A 25149-nucleotide genomic window follows, 5' to 3' on the forward strand; every position below is an offset into this window, starting at 1 on the left:
CTCTAGTGGTAGCATGAGACGGAGTCTACAACCCACACAAGTGGCTCAGGTAGTGCAGCTCATCCAGGATGGCACATCAATGCGAGCTGTGGCAAGAAGGTTTGCTGTGTCTGTCAGCGTAGTGTCCAGAGCATGGAGGCACTACCAGGAGACAGGCCAGTACATCAGAAGACATGGAGGAGGCCGTAGGAGGGAAACAACCCAGCAGCAGGACCGCTACCTCCGCCTTTGTGCAAGGAGGAACAGGAGGAGCACTGCCAGAGCCCTGCAAAATGACCTCCAGCAAGCCACAAATGTGCATGTGTCTACTCAAACGATCAGAAACAGACTCCATGAGGGTGGTATGAGGGCCTGATGTCCACAGGTGGGGGTTGTGCTTACAGTCCAACACCATGCAGGACGTTTGGCATTTGCCAGAGAACACCAAGATTGGCAAATTCGCCACTGGCGTGCTGTGCTCTTCACAGATGAAAGCAGGTTCTCACTGAGCACATGTGACAGACGTGACAGAGTCTGGAGACGCCAAGGAGAACGTTCTGCTGACTGCAACATCCTCAAGCATGACCGGTTTGGCAGTGGATCAGTAATAGTGTGGGGTGGCATTTCTTTGGGGGGCCGCACAGCCCTCCATGTGCTCGCCAGAGGTAGCCTGACTGCCATTAGGTACCAAGATGAGATCCTCAGACCCCTTGTGAGACAATATGCTGGTGCGGTTGGCCCTGGGTTCCTCCTAATGCAAGACAATGCTAGACCTCATGTTGCTGGAGTGCGTCAGCAGTTCCTGCAAGATGAAGTCATTGATGCTATGGACTGGCCCGCCCGTTCCCCAGACCTGAATCCAATTGAGCACATCTGGGACATCATGTCTCGCTCCATCCACCAACGCCACATTGCACCACAGACTGTCCAGGAGTTGGCAGATGCTTTAGTCCAGGTCTGGGAGGAGATCCCTCAGGAGACCATCCGCCACCTCATCAGGAGCATGCCCAGGCATTGTAGGGAGGTCATACAGGCACATGGAGGCCACACACACTACTGAGCCTCATTTTGACTTGTTTTAATTACATTACATCAAAGTTGGATCAGCCTGTAGTGTGTTTTTCCACTTTAATTTTGAGTGTCACTCCTAATCCAGACCTCCATGGGTTAATAAATTTGATTTCCATTGATAATTTTTGTGTGATTTTGTTGTCGGCACATTCAACTATGTAAAGAAGAACAATGTCGGGAGAACAATTATTCAACCAGTCATTAGCTACAGGAGAAATTCCAGGGGACTGGAAAAGAGCAAACGTAGTCCCACTGCACAAAAGTGGAAGCAAGGAAGAGGCAAACAACTACAGACCAGTGAGTCTTACATCAGTAGTAGGGAAATTGATGGAAACACTCTTAAAAGAAAGAGTTGTAGATTATCTCAAATCCGGCAATTTACTGGATCCCAAACAGCATGGATTCACTGGGGGGAGATCATGTCAAACAAATCTTATTGACTTTTTTGATTGTGTGACTAAAGTGATGGATAAAGGTGGAGCCATGGATATAGCTTATCTAGACTTTAGTAAGGCTTTTGACACAGTTCCACATCGCAGACTGCTAAATAAACTTGAAAGTTTGGGATTGGATATTAGGATTATTGAATGGATAAGATCTTGGTTGAAGGATAGAAAACAGAGAGTTGTGGTAAATGGAGTGCATTCACAGGAGGGAAATGTTACCAGTGGAGTACCCCAGGGATCTGTACTTGGACCAGTGCTTTTTAATATCTTTATTGGTGACATTGCAAATGGCATTAAAGGGAAAGTATGCCTTTTTGCAGATGACACAAAGGTATGCAACAGGGTAGACACACCAGGTGGGGTAAAACAAATGATTGAGGATCTAGGTAGATTAGAGGAATGGTCAAGAGTCTGGCAATTACAGTTTAATGCCAAAAAATGCAAAATCATGCACTTGGGTCTCAAAAATCCTAAAGCTAAATACAGTATTAATGGCACTATACTGGAAACTACTGAGGAGGAAAGGGATCTAGGAGTCACTATTTCAGATGACTTAAAGCTGGTAAGCAATGTAACAAGGCAATGAGGAAGGCTAGTCAGATGCTTGGCTGCATTGGGAGAGGAATCAGCAGCAGAAAGAAAGAAGTAATAATGCCACTGTATAGGTCATTGGTACGGCCTCATCTAGAATACTGTATTCAGTTCTGGAGGCCATATCTTCAAAAGGATATTAATACATTAGAAACTGTACAAAGGAGGGCAACTAAAATGGTGCATGGCCTACATCACAAAACATACCCAGAAAGACTAAGAAATCTCAATATGTATAGTTTGGAGAAGAGAAGGGAAAGGGGGGACATGATAGAAACTTTCAAATATATGAAGGGTTTTAACAAAGTCCAGGAGGGAAACATTCTCCAAATGAAGAGAAGCAATAGGACACGAGGACATGCACTGAGACTGGAGGGGGGGAGGTTCAGGGGAAATTTGCGGAAAAATTATTTCACAGAAAGGGTAGTGGACAAGTGGAATAGCCTCCCATCAGAGGTGGTAGAGGCTAAGACAGTAGAGCAATTTAAACATGCATGGGATAGACATAAGGATATCCTTACAAAGAAATAAGGATCAAATAAGGTTAGTGATAAAAAATAATATAAAAAAAAAGGGGCAGACTAGATGGGCCAAGTGGTTCTTATCTGCCGACAAATTCTATGTTTCTATGTTAACAAAGTATTTAAAAAAGAATATTTCATTCATTCAGATCTAGGATGTGTTGTTTAAGTATTCCCTTTATTTTTTTGAGCAGTGTATATTCATAGTTGCACTTGAAACCTCATGTACGTCGGGAGAACAATAAGAAAACTAAGGACTAAGTTTTTAGAGCATCACAGGAATGTTCAGAATCATGTAATGACACACAGTGTGTCCAAACACTTTTCTGAACACCACAGAAGCGACCCTACAGGTCTTAGAATTGTGGGGGTAGAAACCATAAGAGCAATGAAAAGAGGAGGGAACAGATTTAAGAAACTGTGTAAACAGGAGGTGTACTGGATGTACAAGATGGGGTCCATATACCCCACGGTGTGGAATCAGAGTCGTAACTAGGGTAGGGCGAGTGGGCACGTGCCCTGGGCGCCTTGGCAGGCCCAGCAGAGGGGGGCGCCGCTGGCAGCCAGGGCATCATGCCAACTCGCCCCCGTCACACCGCAATGTGAGGGTAGAAGAGCGCATCGTCTCTCACTCCCCTCAATGTCCTCACCACCGCTGCTGCGCGGCGCTGCCAGCAGCGCTGCGTGTGTCCGGTCTCCGCCGACGTTAGCAAATCAGAGCTTGAGGACTGGCTCCTGATTGGCTGCCGGTCCACGAGCTCTGATTGGCTAACGAACCGGCACCACATAGCCACCGCCGGAGACCTGGAGCGTTGAGGGGCAGGAGAGGCTGCGGTCTCCTCCCCTCACATAGCACAGAGGAAAGGAAGCAGTGAGTGACCGGGGGGGCTGGGGGGTCTTATATCTGGCACTGTGGGGCATGTAACTGGCACTGTGGGGCATGTATCTGGCACTGTGGGGCATGTATCTGGCACTTTGGGGCATGTATCTGGCACTGTGGGGCATGTAACAGGCACTGTGGGGCATGTAACAGGCACTGTGGGGCATGTATCTGGCACTGTTGGGCATGTATGGCACTGTGGGGCATGTAACTGGCATTGTGGGGCATTGTATCTGGCCTTGTGGGGCATTGTATCTGCCACTGTGGGGTGCTGTATCTGGCACTGTGGATCTGACACTGTGGGGCATTGTATCTGGCGCTGTGGGGCATTGTATCTGGCGCTGTGGGGCAATATGTATCTGGCACTGTGGGGCGCTGTATCTGGCACTGTGTATCTGGCACTGTGGGGCACTGTGTATCTGGCACTGTGGGGCATTTGTGTATCTGGCACTGTAAAAAGGGGACTCTGCATGCGTACTGTGCAAAAATTGAATGAAGGTGTGCTGAGAGACGACACAAGGGGTAGGTGATAGTGTGCTGAGAGGAGACACAAGGGGTAGGCGATAGTCATGTTGGCATGCCCCATTTTCAGTGGCCACACCCCTTCTGGAGCGTGGCCACGCCCATTTGTTCGGCGCACATACTTCTTTTGGTGTGTTTTTTTTTTTTTTGGGGGGGGGGGCACTCTTCATCTTGCCCTGGGCTCCGAAAACCCTAGTTACGCCTCTGTGTGGAATTAAATTCTGTTATTTGACATTCCCACCTCCTGTCCCTCTCCCAATACCACTTTATTAATTTACACCACTCTCCCACTCCCCCTTCATGTGTGGTGTATAGTACACGTGTCTTTTCATGTGCCACTTTGTCCTATACAGAAGAGCAATTCATTTATTTTATTTTTTTAAGAAAATTGTATTTTGTTTATCAGATTTGTTGCTGTAGCAACTAGACTGATATAGAAATATGTTTTGTATAAGCGATTTATTTGATATGAATGGGTTCAGAAGGATTGCTGTTATATATTTAAAATATGTTTAATGTTTTTTTGCCAGCTCTTGTGTTATCTAAAAGAAAGCCCAGTGATTGATAGAGCAGTGCTATGTGCCTAAATGCGCATGCGCACATGCACACACAAAGTCCCGATTGGGGATATGTGCTTGTATCACTGGTTGACACGGCGCATGTGCGGGAGCAGTGGAAGCATGGCCGGCGTTATCACAACGTGGTGGCATCAGGAACGCAGCCTCCTGGGGTAACGCGCATGCACCGTGTGTAGAGGATTGATGACTATAGTGTCCCAAGTAAGCCCTACACAGCAGGCGATAGATGCGGTGGGGCGGCGCACACGTGATCGGCGCCATCGCATCAGGGATGACGCCGGTCGCAGTGCCGGTGATGCTGCATTGTGTCCACCTAGATATTATTGTTGCATCATGTGATTAAGCACATGATCGGATTAACATCATCACATGATTAAGGTGAACCAATGGAGATGTGTGGACCAGCGGTTACCAAGCAACTGCTTTAAACAAACTAGTAAGGGCTGATCCACCCATCTCAAAAAGGGAAGAAATTCAGTAATAACGCTGTGTATATTTGGAATTTTTGAATAAAACAGTGAGCATATGTATAGTGTATTAATGGGTCTGCCTCCCTCACTTTTACTAAGTGTTTTTTATATAATTAATGTTAATTGGATTGATTGCATAGCAACAGGTGCTAACAATAGCACCACCTAACAGGGTATATAAACACAAGCCATAGGAGCAGAGGTGTCAGATTACACAAATTGTTTTTCTGACAGTTTAAACTTTTTTTAAAATTCATTTTATACATCTTTTATATATATATATATATGGTGTATCAATAAAATAAATATTTATTGCAATCAATCCGCATATATATTTTTTAATATTGTCCAGCGCTGCTAAATTGTGTTTATATATGGTTACGATTGGAAATAGTAGCCTGTGCTGCGTGCAGCTGTAGCAGATCGAGGTACCTTTCCCGAAGCATGGCGAGCGATGCGAGTGCACTAATTGGGGTTACAATGAAAGCGACACCCAAAAAACGAATGTCGACCTTTTCTGTGTCGAGCTCATGACTCTGGCGACCTATTTCAGGTGTCAACCTAGTCACTGTCAACCAATAGTGGTCGACCTAATGACTGTCGCCCTAGTTAGGGTCGACCCATTGATCCACACCCGAGTAATTGACAGGAAAGGCCGTTTGGGTGTACCACCTGGAACCCGGGAGTGGCAGTAAAAAGGCAGGTGTGCCATGGCCGTTTTCGGGGTGTGTGTCTGCCTTCATCTGCGAACATGCACGTAGAGAAACATGTCACCAGTGTGGCTACTGCCTTGGCTAGTCTGCGTGACCACAGAACACTTGTGTACAGTCTGAGTATATGTATGCAACCCTTTTATGATTTGCCCATCAATACGTTGACTGTTGTCTAATAAAATTGTTCAGGATTATAAAGGAATAAAAATATATATTTATTGTTTTTAAATTCAGTCTATTTATTAATGTACAGCATGTAGTGGTAGTTTAAGAATTAAAAATGTAACATTTAAATATCTATATATAAGAAGCAGTGAACCAGCACTCTCCCTAAAAGTAGAACCTTGCCTGGGTAGTAAAATGTGAATATTTCAAGAAATGACAGTGGCACTCCCACAATTATATTAGGTTAAGGCATCCGCAGTACAAATTATAACAGCATAATCCACCAACATTTCAGGGCCATGTCAGCCCTTTTCTCAAGGTGTCAGCATGTGATTTAGGGGTCATGTACTAAGCAGTGCTGAAAGTGGAGAAGTGAGCCAGTGGAGAAGTTGCCCAACCAATCAGTTGCTTTGTATAATTTTATAGTATGCAAATTATAAATGTTACGTCAATGCTGATTGGTTGCCATTGGCAAATTCTCCACTGGCTCACTTCTCCACTTTTATCTTAACAGCCTGCAATCTTTTATCAGACTGTGGGGGACATTTACTAAGCAGTGATAAGAGTGGAGAAGTGAGCCAGTGGAGAAGTTGCCCCATCAACCAATCAGCAGATCTGTATAATTTTATAGTATGCAAATTATAGATGTTACTTCAGTGCTGATTGGTTGCCATGGGCACTTCTCCACTGGCTCACTTCTCTGCTCTTATCACTGCTTAGTAAATGTCCCCCTTTATCCCACTCCACCACAGCAGCAGAAACCCTTCATACCTACCAGGGCTAGTTGAGAGGTCCACTCACACACCATTCACTGGTTTCACATGGTGTACAGCAGCCATCTCCACCATCCTGATACTTTATATTTTCTAACCTATTATCTAGTGATTAGAACTGTGTTCTGTACCAGACCAAACTCTTCTCTATTGCTCTAAACTATTATCGACTGTATTTTGTATAAGGGATTTTGTGTTCCAGTGAGTGGTGTACTTCATGTTGACAAGGCAACATATGCTAACTAGATTAAAAAAAAAATCACTTTTTTATTCAGAAATTACCATTGTGTAGAGTTTGCACGCGTTCCCCTTGGAGACGCTCACTTTGAGTTATTCTTTATAAATTATTTATTTTAGTACACTTTAAGCAATACACATCCATTTTATGTCCTACTGTATACCTATGTGGCATAATACATGCATCCTCACATACAGGAACTGACTATGTAGAGTCTTTCTGTGCTTACCTCAGCAATAATTTCTGTGTTTTAGTTTTTTATTGTATTGCTTTGTTACAACAACAAACACCTGTATTATTTGCTGTTCCAGTGTACAATATGTCACTCTATGCGCTTTTTGATTTGACCTCTGTGTATAGTTTTTATGTCCTCACTTTCGTAACATCATTCAATTTGCAATACATTTCTGTGAGACCTAGACTACCAGTATTTACATTTATACTATGTTTGGTCTACAAACCTGCCATCCTAAGTGTTTTCTGAGTTGTTGTTTAAATATACTGAGTGCTATATTTTAAGTCAGGATTCTCCATTATTCTGTATTGTGACCTTACTTAAGGATTACATCAAGGTGACATTTATATGCTCATTGATTGACATTTCACAATATTCTCGCAAACTGCACTATTTTGTATTTATATCTTGCCACAATGGAATGTATCCAGTAACTGTGTAGGTGTGTTATAATAACATTTGCGAATTGTGATCACCCTGTTCATACAAACAGATCACATTAACATATCTTAGGGAGCTCTCCCTTCTGACTGTACAAATTATTCTTATGCTATTTTCCCTAATCTGAGAATTTATTTCTCAGACTGTTTTATTATTAAACTTTCCAATATCCTCCTTACCCCCTTACATCAAGCATGATTATTAATTGTGTACGGTGGATATTTGTTTGATCTACAAATATATTTTAACCATTACCTATTATATTTTTCTTTACTACAGCATCCGACTACTATCATTTTAATGAATACCATTAAAAGCTACGTTTTAGCTATACTTTGGTTAGGACGAGTGCTCCATAAAAACAGAGTACTTTTCTTTCTTTTTTTGTATCTAAATAACTTACACTCTCTGGTGCACCTCCAATGTTAGAATTATTACACAACTACAAAGTTCTTATTACTTGTGATTGTCGGATAGTTACCTGTCCCCTCTCTCTATTATTTTACACATTCTTGTGCTCTGGAATACACCCTTCCCCTCTCCTGTGGGAAAACACACTAAAGGGGGGTACACACGGAGAGATCCATGCTTAATTTGGAAGCAATCTGACTAGATTGTTTAGAAATTAAGCACAGATCTCTCCTTGTGTATGCCCCATAGTGACAGCGGTGGGCGAACCCGTGCATCGCTATCGCCAGTACTAGATAGGCACAATCTAGCTACATCGCTCATTTCACTGCTGGGTGAAATGAGTGTTTCCCCCCCCCTCCCCCCCGCGCTGTGTGCTGAGCGGGGAAGATGTGTGATGAGCGTTCTGTGATAGATCGCTCAGCACACAACTCTGGGAGAAGTCTCCCGATGTGTACAGGGCTTTAGACTCTCCTCAGGGATTTATGACTTTTCTGAACTGTTTGTTTTCCTTCCATTTTTATCAGCACTGATTTACGATTTTCAAGTTTTGACACCTGATCTAGACTCTGAGTAAGAAGGGAATTGCATTGTCATGAGAGGTAGAAGAAGATGCTTCTCTGACAGTTGAAAATCCACCAAATAAATGCTCTGGTCGGAGACTTTCCTTTCCACTGCATGTGGTGAATGGCATGTTGGCAATTTCATATTTTTCTGCTGTAACCTTTCCCTTTATTAGAGGTGTTTTTTCTTTACCAATGTAAAATATATATATATATATATATATATATATATATATAGAGTGAGAAAATGGACCGGCACTCGTATAAACATTTCAATGGGCCCGGTGCCCTCCACAACAATGAAGTAAGCACACATGCACAGAGAGGCAGCACTCACGGCTGGCAGTTTCAAAGACAAAAGACGCCACGCAGGGGGCTTGTTTCAACGTTTCAATTCGATAGAATTTTTGTTATCCTGCTGAAAATTCTATCGAATTGAAACGTTGAAACAAGCCCCCTGCGTGGCGTCTTTTGTCTTTGAAACTGCCAGCCGTGAGTGCCGCCTCTCTGTGCATGTGTATATATATATATATATATATATATATATATTTTTTTTTTTTTTTTAATTCAGATGCCCTGACTAATACCATCTATGCCCTTGAGTATTGGCTTTAGTAGATGACATTGAAGGACTAGTATTATTATGACTAGTGGCAGCAGCTGCAGTGCTGGTATTTGGTTGCTGCTCCTGCTTTTCTCTCAACTGATCATTATCCATAATGATGAAATCCCGCAAGTTGTGCAAAAAAAAAACAATAGTATTTATTTAGTTAAACTTTTTTTGCAAATGATAACTCACAATGCAGAATCACACTGCTTATATTTATGTGAACGCAGTGGGGCAAAGCACCTACACCAAACATAAGTTGCACAAAAAACAACTATTTAAAGTATTTATTTTTTATTTGAACTTTTTTGCGCAATCCAAAATTACTAAGATATATTGGTTACCCCGCTTTGATTTTTCTATTGGACCAACAAGATCCATCACAATGAGGTCAAATGGTACCCCAACAATAAGCACTGGCACTAATGGTGCCCACAAATAAGTCCTTGGGTTTGTCTTCTGGCACACAGGACAGCATTGGCAGAATCTTTTTACTTCAGTCATGATTCTGGGCCAAAAGATGCAGAGCAAAATACGTTCTAGTGTTTTCTCTTCTCCGGGATGAACTCTCCAATGGTAGGTATGAGCGTCTCGCAACCCTAGTGGTATATGTACCCTGGACACCAAAAACTTTTCAATCTTCTTCCCTTGCTCCACTTTAACTCTATTTAGCAGATAGGCAGATCAGCAACATTTTTCTTACAAAAAAATGCACTAACTACTGTATATACAGTAGATACAGCTGTAGCCAACATCATTATTGCTGCAATGCATATGCATGTGTGCAGTGACTATGTGCGCCTGGCATACAACTATAATCATCCATGATCACACAATGTAATGTCTATGGTCCGTGGGTGCAACTATACGTATATATGCCAGTATAAGGGCACATGGGTGCAAATACTTGAAGGAGAGAGGGAGAGTGGAAATAGAGAGAGAGAGTAAGAGAGAGGGGAAAAATAGATTAAGAGAAAGAGAGGGGGTGGGGGGGATGGGAGCTTAGTAGGGCAGTGGCTCCATCTAGAGGCATCTACTTGCTAGGGGAGTACCAGCACAATTTTTCATACAAAAAAGCAGTAGACATGAGTGCTAGGAAAGATAGAGAGGGAGTGGGGAGGAGAGATTGGGGGCAGGGAGAGAGAGATAGTAATACAAAAAGTATCAGTAAAACAGTTCTGGGCCGTACTCTCCTATGTGTAATTCTTCTTGATCCACACAACATAATCAAACTGATGCACAGTATCTGGGCCCTACCAGAACTTGTTGACCTGACCATCCTTCTTCCACCTCAGAGGCAGAAGGGCAGGGGTGCCTTGTCGTCCTGCTGCACCCCCATTCTCTTCTTCTGCTTGACTCCTCCTTTTCAACCTCCTTGTAGGCAACTAGTAATGCTGCCACTATCCTCTTTGGCTAGTCTGTTTTCTACCTTGCTGGCTGCACATAAAGGATGAATGAAACAGGGGGTTGTCTTTTATGCTGTTGCACAATGGCAGACAGGACTCAGAGCCACAAGAATCACAGGAGAAAAATAATGTTGAAGGTTGGGTTTCTGTCCTGTGTATTATGCTGTGTGTGGGTACTGCAAGGGAGAGCTGTCATAGTATGAACTATAAGGAGCAAAGGTGATTCTGCACCAGTTAAGATCCTATAAACAGTCAAAAATTAACCAAAATGGGACAATCTATGTGGACAACCTGTGTTCATCAATAAGTCTCATCAATACAGTTTTATCTGTACTGGTCAGGGTGATAAGGTTGCAGTATTAATCAGTGGCTGCATACCTTCAACCCACCCAACATTGACGTTGACCAGAACATATTCTCTTTTTTCCACATAACAATTGAGTGTGGATGTTTTGTGATTGAATGTGTACATTTTCCTGATAATGAATATCTAAATGTGCATTGAATTTGTAGTATTTAACTTCTGTTCTGTTGAGGCACTGTTCCTAGCTGCTCTCTGTGAACCTTTTATTGTTGAAATATTAAAAGTTATATCTTATCTTGAATACACTTTACATGGTATTTACCTAACTAGTAAGAGTGCGCCCACACAAAGTCTTCTTTTTCTCCCTATGTGCATAGTATGAACTATAAAATGCATTAATTGTCTGAAATGCATTAATTGGGAAGAAGACTCATAATGTTTACAAGCCATGTCCCCTGCCCTATCATTCCCTCATCCTGATGCTGAGGACACATAACCCAGCGTCTTTTGATAATTCTGCAAATTTTCTACAATGTTAGGCAATAACCATGTTAATTATAGTCACATAGCACAAGATGAAGTGTGAAGAGAGATTTTGGAGTATCCGTTTTTAGATCTGTTTTCACTGTGACATCCTCCCACATCTTCGGTCCGCTCTGCCATCACATGACATTTTGAAACACTGGAAGCCTGTGATTGTGTAGCAGATTGACTGTCTTAAAATATGGCTATAAAATTAATGTTTAAAAAGCTTTTACAGTAACTTTATATTTAAATTAAAAACTTTGTAAATGGGGATGCAGCTTTCAATATCTGATGTGCACGCCTTACAAAAACAAAGAGGAATTAGATTTTCCTGTTGTAGTACAAAAATGTGGTAAAGAAATGTCAGAAGGGGATTGATTCACATCAAACTGTACATGAGCCACACAATGTACAAATGTCCTTAGTCTGCTTTTGTCATTATAATCCATAAAAAAAAAATAGAAACGGTGAAGATTAGATGTTTCATTTCATGACCCCTTTGCACCAGCAGATGTCTTAAGTAAATGCAGTTGTGCAAGTGTTTAAAAATATATATGGTCACGCAATACAAATGTTGAAAAGACACAGTTTACCTAATTTCATGCATACTGTATGGGCGGTCATTCCGAGTTGTTCGCTCACTAGCAGTTTTTAGCAGCCATGCAAACGCATAGTCAACGCCCACTGGGGAGTGCATTTTCACTTTGCAGAAGTGCGAACACCTGTGCAGCAGAGCGCCTGCAAAAACATTTTGTGCAAAACAAGACCAACCCTATACTTACTCTTCGTGTGCGTTGATTCTAACGTTGGTGGGTTGGCTTTTGACTTCACACACCCGCCCAGCGTTCGGCCAGCCACATCTGCGTTTTTCCTGGCACGCCTGCGTTTTTCTAAGCACTCCCTGAAAACGGTCAGTTGACACCCAGAAACGCCCCTTTCCTGTCAATCTTCTTGCGCCCGCCAGTGCGAATGAAAATGTCGCTAGAACCTGTGCAAAACTACAACTTTGTACCCGTATGTCGCGTGTGCGGTCCATACGCATGCGCAGAAATGCAGATTTTTAGCCTGATCGCTGCGCTGCGAACAACTGCAGCTAGCGATCAACTCGAAATGAATTGCCATATGTAATAGGTAATACAGAGTTATAAGATGCTTACCTAATTGGACTGATTTTGAGTAGAGAGCAAAGCAAAAACAAAAAATGTTCCACAGCAAGGGGAGCAAATACTCTTTTTTTTTTTTTTTTTTGGATACAGGGTAAATACGGGCTGCTTTTGCATGTAGCCCACACATGATGGACAGCTTTATTATTTTTACAATGCAATTAATATTTGACTTTGGACACGCTCTTCCCAAATCTAAATTTCTCTACACGTTTGAAATCTGTCCCACCTGTATCGCATCATACTTTTACCAAAGTGCATACAGTAGTTACTTACTTTACTGCTTTGCTCGCTAATCACAAGCTGGCCCAATATATTTTTAACTTCTTTTTTTTTTACCAGAAAAATATATTTTAGTCTATTTTTATATCATGTTTAAAATACTTGTCTATGTGGGAGCTAGAAATTCACTTAGTCATGTGGCCACTAACCTCATGTAGCTACTAACAGTCCTCTGTATATTATATTTTGTAAGGTTGTGTAGAAGGCGACACTTTGATTGATTTTGGCTCTGGACCAACCATCTACCAAGTCCTTACTGCTTGTGAAGTCTTTAAGAACATAATCCTCTCTGATTTTCTTGAACAAAACCGAGCTGAACTTCAGAAATGGCTGAGGAAAGATCCCAATGCTTTAGATTGGACCCATATTATCAAACATGTGTGTGAGTTTGAAGGGAACAGGTATGCACAAGGCTTTCTCTTGAATTGATCATAACTTAAAATAATTTAGCCTAACAAAGTTCACTCTTCGTGACAGGGCTGCCATCAGAAATTGTGGGGACCGGGACTGACAAACTATGAAGGGCCCGCCACAACACACACAATGCCCCCATTGCCACACATACACGCTGCCCCAGACTGACAAGATTTCATTGCAAATTCGTCCAACAGCCTCATAAGAGAACATGAGCCGCACACAAACACTGACACCGGTAGCCGTACACACACACTGACCCCTCCGCTGCGCACACACTCTACCCCTTAGCTAAACACACACACGCGCGCGCGCACACACACACACACACACACACACACACATATATATATACACACACTGCCCCATAGCTACACACTCACAAACACTGCCCCATTGACACACACACACACCTGCCTGCATCACCTCCTTGTAGCTCCAGCCTCACTTTCCGCTCCCCCTGCAGCCCCACACCTCAACAGCTTACCATGCTGGTTGTCCAAGTTGGAGAACTCCAGGCAGGAGGCAGAAGTCGCAGCAGTCCATTTGGGTGGAGAACAACCAATGGGCTCAGTATACACCACTACCCTTCCATCTCCTCCCACAGCAAGTAGCAAGTGTCAGTGGCATTTTAAATTTGGTGCTTGCCGTGAACCATTTGGAGCTTACGGGCCGTGCTGCAACAGCTGCAGCTCCTGATTGCCTGCCAATATACAAGTTAACAGCCAGCTCTAAATTTAAAATGCAGGTCTGTCCCGCCATGGCTGCCTGCCTGTCCATCCCAGATCCACACTGCTGCCACCCAGAGTCTCCTCTTGGTCCGGGCCCGGGACTGAAGTCCCGTTCATCCTCCCCTGATGGCTGTCCTGCTACTTGGTACTGAACCTTACTGAGATAACGCCTGATATTCAATTAGGATTTCTGCCTACATAGGCAGTTGCATGGATGTATGTGGTACTAAAGCATTTCAGTTATATACATCTACAAAATAACAGTATTAGGATGAGTGAGTCTTACTGATCAATTATATATCAATAATGTACTCTGTGTTTTGTGTTTTGGTTCTAATTACATTTTTCTGTTTTGGTTATGGCTTGGTTTTGCCAAAACCACCCTTTCGTGTTTTGGTTTTGGATCTGGATGATTTAAAAAAAAAACACATAAAAACAGCTAAATTCACAGAATTTGGGGTTAATTTTGATCCTACGGTATTATTAACCTCAATAACATTCATTTCCACTTATTTCCAGTCTATTCTGAACACCTCACAATATTGTTTTCAGGCCAAAAGGTTGCACCGAGGTGGCTGTATGACTAAGCTAAACGACACAAGTGTGCAGCACAAACACCTGTCCCATCTAGTCGTGGCAATGTAGTGTCAGACACGAGGGCAGATATAAAAAAAGGCCCCAAACAGCACATCATGCAAAGAAGAAAAAGAGGGGCACCAAGGCTGCTGTATGACCAAGCCAAGCGACACAAGTGTGCGGCACAAACACCTGGCCCATCTAGCAGTGGCACTGCCATGTCAGACAGGATGGCACTTTTCAAAAACTAGGCCCCAAACAGCACTTCATGCAAAGATGTAGAAGAGGTGCAATTAGGTAGCTGTATGACTAAGCCAAGCGACACAAACAATTGGCACATCTAGGAGTGGCATTGCAGTGGCAGACAGGAGGGCAGATATCCAAAAAAAGACCCCAAACAGCACATGATGCAAAGAAGAAAAAGAGGTGCACCAAGGTTGCTGTGTGACTAAGCTAAGCAACACAACCACCTGGCCAATCTAGTAGTATCACGCAGTGGCTGAATGTTGAAAGTGGGCCGCAATTGTTCGGTCCACTGACAGCATCTCCTGCACGCCCTTGTCATTTTTAAAAAATTCTGCAATTGGTGTAATTATACGGCAGTACCCCAGGACTAATATAGCAGTACCCCTGGACTCATACGGCAGTGTCAGACAGGATGGCACTTTTCAAAAACTAGGCCCCAAACAACACCTCATGCAAAGATGTTGAAGAGGTGCAATGAGGTAGCTGTATGACTAAGCCAAGCGACACAAACAATTCCCACTAGAATTATACGTCCAAATCACTGGAATTATACGTCCAAATCACAGGAATTACATGGCAAAATCACTGGAATTATACGTCCAAATCACTGGAATTATACTGCAAAATCACTGGAATTATAGGTCCAAATCACTGGAAATATACTTCCAAATCACTGGAATTATATGGCCAAATCACTGGAATTAAATGACAGTACCAATGGACATACACTATACGGAAGTGTCAGACAGGATGGCACTTTGAAACAATAGTCCTCAAACAGCACATGATGCAAAGAAGAAAAAGAGGTGAAATGAGTGGCTCATCTAGGAGTGGCACTGCAGTTGCAGACAGGACTGCACTTTAAAAACTATGCCCCAAACAGCACATCATGCAAAGAAGAAAAAGAGGTTCAATGAGGTAGCTGTATGACTAAGCTAAGCGACACAAGTGTGTGGCACAAACAACATGGAACGTGCTGGAATTTGCCCAGATGTAATACACGCACAATATTGGTAGCACAGGATAGTGTACCCCTAAACCAAACACACACACACACCCTTTTATTAGGAGCTATTATAATAATAGGCAGCACAGGCGAGAGTACCGCTACACCACAGGGCAAACCCTGTAAAAATTGTTTGGATAATAATATAAGTAATGTATAAAACCCTTTTATTTGGAGTAAATAATATACAGGAGTTGTATGGCATGCCGGCGGCCGGGCTCCCGGCGACCAGCATACCGGCGCCGGAAGCCCGACCGCCGGCATACCGACAGCGTGGCGAGCGCAAATGAGTCCCTTGCGGGCTCGCTGCGCTCGTCACACTGCGGGCACGGTGGCACGCTACGCTATTTATTCTCCCTCCAGGGGGGTTGTGGACTCCCACAAGGGAGAAAAACTGCCGGTATGCTGTCTGTCGGAATTCCGGCGCCGGTATACTGTGCGCCGGGATCCCGACAGTCGGCAACCTGAAGACCACCCTAATATACAGCACAGGACACCACCACTGGACTTATGGCAGTACAACACACCGCCACTGGACTGATGCAGCACAAGAAAGCACCACTGGACTGGAATTATACGATGGTACTCCTGGACTTATACGGCAGTACCCCTGGACTTGTACGGCAGTGTCAGACAGGATGGCACTTTAAAAAAAACTATTTCCCAAACAGCACATGATGCAAAGAATAAAAATAGGTGCAAGATGGAATTGTCCTTGGGCCCTCCCACCCACCCTTATGTTGTATAAACAGGACATGCACACTTTAGCAATCCAATCATTTCAGCGCCATGGTTTTCCACACGACTGTGGCTAAAATGACTGGCGTGTTTGGGCCCCCACCAAAAAAGAAGCAATCAATTTCTCCTTGCACAAACTGGCTCTACAGAGTAAAGATGTCGACCTCATCCTCATCATCCAATTCCTCACCCCTTTTCACTGTTTACATCCCCCTCCTCACAGAGTATTATTTCGTCCCCACTGGAATCCACCATCACAGGTCCCTGTGTACTTTCCGGAGACAATTGCTGGTCAAGGTCTTCCTGGAGGAATTTATCATTCATTTTGATGAACATCATCTTCTCCACATTTTGTGGAAGTAACCTTCTATGCCGATCACTGACAAGGTTACCGGCTGCACTAAACACTCTTTCGGAGTACACACTGGAGGGGATGCAACTTAGGTAAAATAAAGCCAGTTTGTGCCAGTTTGCCTCTTTTTCCTGCCAGTATACATATGGACTGTCTGACATGCCTACTTGGATGCTGTCACTCATTTAATCCTCCACCATTCTTTCAATGGTGACAAAATCATATGCAGTGACAGTAGACATGTCAGTAATTGTTGGCAGGTCCTTCAGTCCGGACCAGATGTCAGCTTTCACTCCTGACTGCCCTGCATCACCGCCAGCAGGTGGGCTAGGAAATCATATCCTTTTCCTTGCAGCCCCAGTGGTGGGAAAAATTGAAGGAGGAGCTGTTGACGGGTCACATTCCGCTTGAGTTGACAATTGACTAACCAGCAGGTCTTTGCACCTCTGCGCACTTGTGTCTGATGGAAAAGGAATATATACAACGTAGGCTTTAAATTCTGGGATCGAGCACGGTGGCCAAAATGTAGTGCTCTGATTTCAACAGACTGACCACCCTTAAAACCTGGCAAAGCTAATGAAGGGCTCCATCCACAAGTCCCACATACTTAGCGGAATCGCTCCGTCTTAGCTCCTCCTTTAATTTCTCAAGCTGCTTCTGCAAAAGCCTGATGAGGGGAATGGCCTGACTCAAGCTGGCAGTGTCTGAACTGACTTCACGTGTTCAAAGGGTCGGAGAACTTTGCACAAGACAGAAATCATTCTCCACTGCACTTGAGTCAGGTGCATTCCCCCTCCTTTGCCTATATCATAGGTGGATGTATAGGCTTTAATGGCCTTTTGCTGTTCCTCCATCCTCTGAAGCATATAGAGTGTTGAATTCCACCTCGTTACCACCTCTTGCTTCAGTTGATGGCAGGGCAGGTTCAGGAGTGTTTGCTGGTGCTCCAGTATTAGGCACGCAGTGGCAGAATGTCGAAAGTGGCACAATTTTTCAGTCCACTGACAGCATCTCCTGTACACCCCTGTCATTTTTCAAAAAATTCTGCCACTAAATTAATTGTATGTGCAAAACATGGGATGTGCTGGAATTTGCCCAGTTGTAATGCACGCACAATATTGGTGGCGTTGTCCGATATCACAAATCCCCAGGAGAGTCTAAGCGGGATAAGCCACTGCGTGATGATGTCCCTCAGTTTCCGTAAGAGGTTGTCAGCGGTGTGCCTCTTACGGAAAACGGTGATACACAAGCGTAGCCTGCCTAGAAACGAGTTGGGATTTGCGAGATGCTGCTACTGGTGCCGCTGCTGCTGTTGTTGCTGCGGGAGGCAATACATCTACCCAGTGGGCTGTCACAGTCATATAGTTCTTAGTCTGCCCTGTTCCACTTGTCCACATGTCCGTGGTAATGTGGACACTGGATACAACCACATTTTTTAGGACACTGGTGACACTTTTTCTGACATCTCTGTACATACTCGGTATCGCCTGCCTAGAGAAGTGGAACCTAGATGGGATTTGGTACTGGGGACACACTACCTCCATCAATTGTCTAAATCCTACTGCACTAATGGCGGATACCGGACACATGTCTAACACCAACATAAGTGTCAAGGCCTCAGTTATCCGCTTTGCAACAGGATGTCTGCTGTCATATTTCATCTTCCTCACAAAGGACTGTTGGACAGTCAATTGCTTAGTTGATGTAGTACAAGTGGTCTTCCGACTTCCCCTCTGGGATGACGATTGACTCCCAGCAGCAGCAACAGCAGGCGTACCAATCAAGGATAATCCGGAGGAATCCCGGTTAGGAGAGGACTCGTCAGTCTTGCTAGGGACATGGCCTGCAGGACTACTGACGTTCATGGCCAAGGAGGAAGTTGACATTGAGGGAGTTGCTGGTGTGGCTTGCAGGAGCTTGGGTACAAGAGGAAGAAGGGATTTAAATGTCAGTGGACTGCTTACACTCTTACCCAAAGTTTCACAACTTGACACTGACTTCTGATGAATGCTCTGCAGGTGACGTATAAGGGAGGATGTTCCTAGGTGGTTAACATCCTTACCCCTACTGATTACAGATTGACAGAGGCAACACACAGCTTGACACCTGTTGTCTGGATTTGTGGAGAAATAATTCCACACCGAAGAGGTGGCTTTTTTGGTAGTTTGCCAAGGCATCACAATGGGCTCCTTCATCCCACGGAACACAGTTGCCTTCCCCAGTGCCTCATTTAAACAAACCACATCACTATCAGGATCCTCATCGTAAACTTCCTCCTCAGCGCCAGAAACACACATATCCTCATCCTGGTGTACTTCAACAGTGACATCTTCAATTTGAATATCAGAAACTGGACTGTGGGTGCTCCTTCCAGCACTTGCAGGGGGCGTGCAAATGGTGGAAGGAGCCACCTCTTCCCATCAATTGTTGGGAAGGTCAGGCATCGCAACCGCCGACACACTTGGACTCTCCTTGGGGATTTCTGATACCATCTCAGAACGCACAGTTCTTTTCTGTGCTTTTTCCAGCTTAACTCTTTTAATTTTTCTAGTGGGAGGATGAGGGCTTCCATCGTCATGTGAAGCTGAACCACTAGTCATGACCATAGGCCAGGGCCTTAGCTGTCCCTTGCCACTCCGTGTCGTAAATGGCATTTTGGCAAGTTTACATTTCTCCTCAGACCATATAAATTTCTTTTTTTGGGTCTTTTTACTGAACTTTGGCTTTTTGGATTTTACATGCCCTCTACTATCCCATTGGGATTCGGCCTTGGCAGACGACGTTGATGGCATTTCATCATCTATGTCATGGCTAGTGGCAGCAGCTTCAGCACTAGGGGGAAGTGGTTCTTCTTGCTCTATCCCTATTTTATCCTCCAAATATTTGTTCTCTATTATTTTTCTGGAGTTATATAACACAATATGCGGCACAGGAGCACTGGACATATGGCAGCAGAGGATACCACTGTGACTGGTCACTGGAATGACTGATGGCTGATTCACAGGACTCTACCACTGGTCTGATGCAGGACAACACAGCAGCACTGTAAGGGACTTGTTATCATTATACAGCAGCACTGGACATATGGCAGCAGAGTATACCACTGTGACTGGTCGCTGGAATGACTGATGGCTGATGCACAGGACACTACCACAGGTCTGATGCAGCACAAAACAACACACCCTATACAGCAGCACTGGACATATGGCAGCAAGAGGACACAACCACTGAGACTGGACAGATTCAGCACAAGATACGGACACTGAGGACACTGAGATAACGGAGACACGTCCTCTCTGTACACTCTCCAATGCCAGAGTGAAAATGGCAGGGATGCGCGGCTCCTTATATGGAATCCAAATCCCGCGAGAATCTGACAGCGGGATGATGACGTTTTGCCTCGTTCTGGTTTCCGAGTCAGGCGGGAAAACCCTCTGATCCAGACTCGTGTAGGGCGGTCCGGTAGGGTTCAGATCTCGGTGACCTGACTAGATTTGGCATGCATGCAGGGCCGCGCATTGCTATAGCTGTGGGCATACACATGGAGAGATCCGTGCTTAACTTCTAAGCAATCTAGTCAGATTGCTGAGAATTTAAGCACGGATCTCTCCGTATGTACCCCCCTTTAGCCTTCATTGAATAGCTCAGGCCTCGCAATTAGAAGCTAATTAAATTGGCCCCTTAGAGAAGTATTAGTGGCTTCTTTTGATTTATCAGATGGTGTACAGTACATTGGCCCAATCACACATTCTGATGTGCTCAGTGCGAGCACATACAATATACAGGTATGTTCCACAAAGGGATTTATGTTCAGTTCTTCATCATCACCACTAATTGGTATATTCAATTTGAGTGGAAAACTGCCGTTTTGTCAGAAAGACGGCATTTTCCGACTGGAATACGTCAGTTTTTCGGACAAGTTCGGAAATCCGACTTGTTGACATGCTGTCGGAATACATGCGGATCGGTAGCTTCAGCCATCGAGCCGCATGTATTTTTGGAAGCGGGGCCAAACACGACAGGTTTCAGCCCAGTTTCCGACAATGTCAATCTGACTTTAAAAAAAGTAGAATTGACACTGTCGGGAACGGGCCGAACCTGTTGGGTTTGGCCCAGCATTGAGTAGAGAGCTGTCGAGTCCTTTCCGTGGGAATATACCCCTGTGTATTGTCACATACAAATTCAAAGCACATTGTCCCTGAATCAGGTTTGTAAGCACAACAGTAAGCTCATAACTGGCCAAAACCATGTTGCACTGAGGTAGGGCAGATGTAACATGTGCAAAAGATTTAGATTTGGGTGAGATATATTGTTTCTGTGCAGGGTAAATACTGGATGCTATTGCATGTAGCCCACAAATGTTTACACCTGTATTTTTACACTGCAATTTAAATTTCAGTTTGAACACACCCCAACCAAATCTAACTCTATCTGCACATGTTACATCTGCCCCTCCTGCAGTGAACATGATGTTGCCCAATTGTGTGCTTTCCTGCATTGCTTAGAAGCTTGAATCAGGTCCATTCTCATTATTACAAGCACCCCCCTTCCCCCACATAAAAATACAGTAAAGAAAAAACAAATGCAACTTTTTTTGCCTTCAAAGCTATATGCACTGTGCATTTGTCACACACTGGAGGCTGTAGGCTGAAACAATAGTCATAAGAATGTGTCCTATTAAATCATTAGGAATCTGTGAGATTGCAGAGACACAAGTGGACACCACACCAAGCCGAGCTTTCCCTGACATCGTTGCATCTGATGGGACCATGTCAGAGGAAACTGTTGGTGGTTGTTGGAAGCTAATCTTCCACCCAGCCCCTCAGTTACTGCATTAACCTTCCCCCAACTTCCTCCTCCTGGCTGGGCAACTAAAAGTATCACCCATCCATGGCTGCAGTAAGACAAACTTCCTGCAGCACCTGCTGTGGTTTCTCTCACCGAACTTCTAGAAATTCCATGGAGGTCACTGCGATAGGTGATTCTGATCCAGGACTGAGTGTACTGGAGGTAAAAATGGTGTACTGCAGTAAAATGTCCTCCAGTTAAATGGTTCCACTTTTAAATGACTCATTCTCAGCAAAGTATTCACACCCCCTACCTGAAGTTTGAGTGTCAAACAGTACTGCTGCCTGTCCAATATTTCTACAGAGAGAACTAGAAGGACAATGGGCCACTTGAAAATTGCATACAAGTTGACCATAATTACACCTGTATTACATGTACAGAGAAAAATGTTAATATTCGCCCACATGATGCGTTGTACAAGTCAATGTCACTGTACCTCTGCCATCTATGTATTCAGTTTCATAGCAATTATCATTAGGAGTGCACACTTTTATTAATAATATCCTTGGTGCAAAAGTTCTTCCGGAAACCAGATGGATCTCTGTGTACACATAACTCAGGAAAGACCACAATTCTGTCTGTTGGCAATCAATATGCCTGCACTGAACTTAGACTACATGCAAATGCCCTGTAACCACCATTTAAGAGAGATTATATTAAGTGGCTTATGCCTGTGAATCACCCAAATGCATGCACTCAGCTCAGTTCTGGAGCCTGTACAGGATGTAAACATGCAAGATCTGTCTGAAAAAATTTACTTTTATTTAGTTATACATTAGAGTGTTACATTGACATGCATAAACGTAATCACTCTCAGAAATCCACTCTTCTGGTAGTTCTAATCCATTTATATTGATATTTACAGATTGAGCGGGAGATGTATCAAACCTTGGTGAAAGATACAGTATTAACCAATCAGCTTCTAACTGTCATTTTTCAAATAGCTTATAAAATGTCAGATAAAAGCTGATTAGCTGATACTTTATCTCTCTCCACTTTATCTCTCTCCAAGGCTTGATACATATACCCTTGTGGGCTCAAGATGAGAACATGGGACCCCTGGGCTAGCAGTTTTACAATCCACGTGGACATCTATTGGAAATAGTAACCTGTGGTGAAGTGGAGCGAGCCACCATATCCAAAGCATGGCAGAGTACATGTTTTAATGTTCTGAACAAGTTTAATGATGTTCTGAAGCAGTTTAGTTTTGTTGATCCAGGGGATCCCATGTTCTGAACTTGAACCCACTTGAAAATGATTACTGGTGTTTTTGAATATTGTTCTATTCTCAGAAGCTATTATGAAGTAATTCAATGTAATACACTTTATATTACTCCCTACATCAGTTTTGCATATAGCAAATTACTTGTTGAGCTACTGTATTAAGTTTAATTTGAGCTGACTGTCAGTGCTGACTCAGAACATTTCTATTATTGTTTAAAAGGGCAGTAGCATACCCTTAATGGGGTTGGTGGCTCTGAGTAACTACTGTAGTTGTTCTGCTTATAAATTCAATTTAGTATGGCTTAGAGTAGAATATAATACATAACAACAGTATGCTTTGTGCTTCTTTTAAAGGGAGAATTATGAAGAGAAAGCTGAGAAGCTCCGCAGTAAGGTGAAACAGGTCCTGAAATGTGATGCACTGAAAAGTAACCCTTATGATCCTATTGTTCTGCCTCCCGCTGATTGTCTCCTCACCTGCCTTTGCCTTGAAGTCCCTTGTGAGGACATAGAAACATTTTGCAATGTTCTGAAAAATTTCCAAAACTTACTTAAACCTGGGGGACACTTATTGGTTTTGAGTATGCTAAATGCCACCTTTTACTATGTTGGTAAAAAACGGTTTTCTTGCTTGTACTTAACAAAAGATGACCTGGAGATGGCTTTTATAAAGGCTGGTTATGAAATAAAGAAAATGGTAGTTTCTCCTTGGACTGATAAGTCAAGGGCGGATATTTCTGACCATGACAGTCCGTATTTTGTCCATGCCTGTAAACCAAAGTAATGGGAAGCCAGTCATAATTCACTTTGGAAACAAATTGAAAAATCTATATAGTGTGTTTGCATTGCCCTTTTTTTACAATCATTCATCTCTTTTTTCACAGATCTTCACTTTATATTCATGCACTTAAATGTTTGGCCACATACAATATAACTATGTGGTTCTTGCTCTAAAGCTTCATTTGCCAATAATAATTAATATTGCTGGATAGTTGAACCCAAATTTGTACATTATTAATGATATATTGTAATACCAAATTAAAGCATCTTGGGGTTGTATTCAAATGATAGTGTATATCATGCCCAATCTCCTTTCTAAAGTGATCCCCATTATGGTGCATATTGCGCATATAGTAATCAGGGTTAGCTGCATAAAGGGTTGGGTGCCTCACTACCCCGGGGGTTGCGAGCTGAAATTATGATACCACGCCCCACATCAGAAATAGCATGGGTTTGGAAGGGGGTGAATAGAATCGAATACCGCCCTTGGTGTCTAACTTGCTGTCTTATCAAACATAAATTTAAGTCAAACTGCAATAAAATTATAACTATAGACTATAATTAGAACATATTTAAAACAGAAACACATCCAGTAAAAAAGGCAATAATTAACTAGTTATTGTGCTTGCTGATTTATAAACTATATTTCACTAAAAACAGTCTTTATATCTTTGCAATTGGTTGCCCATTGTAACTTATGGGATGTTATGCTATTATCTGTAATATTATATTCTATCTGTGTTATCTGCATAAATAATCTATATGAAATAAAGTAATATGCATTGCAATAAAAATATTGTCCTTGTTATTTATATAATATTAGATATTATGTAAGGTGAGGAATTTCAATTGAATCCGTAAAACAACATTCATAACAAACTATGACATTTTCCAGTGATCTGCAAAAAGTGTACATTAAAAACGATAAAAAAAATATAGTTATATTTCTCTGCCATATATGAGTATAGCTCAAGTTAGGAAACAACATTTCATAATGCTATATACAAACTGTTGTGAGCTTTGGGGGGGGGGGGGGGGGGGGGAGTGTTACTGAATGGGGAACTGTTAATGATTAGGTCTGAGGGAACATGAAAAATGTCCCAGTCATAATACATTTATGATCCTATGTACTCCTGCAGTCTGCATTTCCATATGAAGCAAATATAATAATGACCAAGTAATAACTATCCATAATGAATAACTCATTAGTAAACCACACACAGAGTACCTGTTTACCATATGTGTTCAAAATACAATTATGGTTATATTGATAAAGATTGCACGTAAAGTAAGATGTACTGTATATAATCTAGAGTACATACTGTAACATGCTATGGGGGAATTCAATTGTCT

The 25149-nt window shown here is 43.0% G+C and overlaps 1 protein-coding gene across 4 annotated transcripts in view; it reads left to right on the forward strand.

The window, feature by feature from the left end:
• The window catches only part of LOC134966461 (indolethylamine N-methyltransferase-like), a 94823-nt gene extending 70269 nt beyond the window's left edge, over positions 1 to 24554 (forward strand). For all 4 annotated transcript variants that reach the window (XM_063943219.1, XM_063943217.1, XM_063943220.1 and 1 more), the window contains 2 exons: positions 13075 to 13282; positions 23371 to 24554. In XM_063943219.1, the coding sequence (XP_063799289.1) occupies positions 13075 to 13282; positions 23371 to 23800 (638 nt within the window). In that variant the 3' untranslated portion in view covers positions 23801 to 24554. The remainder of the gene's footprint in view (positions 1 to 13074; positions 13283 to 23370) is intronic.
• The last annotated feature ends 595 nt before the right edge of the window (positions 24555 to 25149 follow it).

This window comes from Pseudophryne corroboree, chromosome 10, assembly GCF_028390025.1.
Source record: "Pseudophryne corroboree isolate aPseCor3 chromosome 10, aPseCor3.hap2, whole genome shotgun sequence".
Lineage (NCBI taxonomy): Eukaryota > Metazoa > Chordata > Amphibia > Anura > Myobatrachidae > Pseudophryne > Pseudophryne corroboree.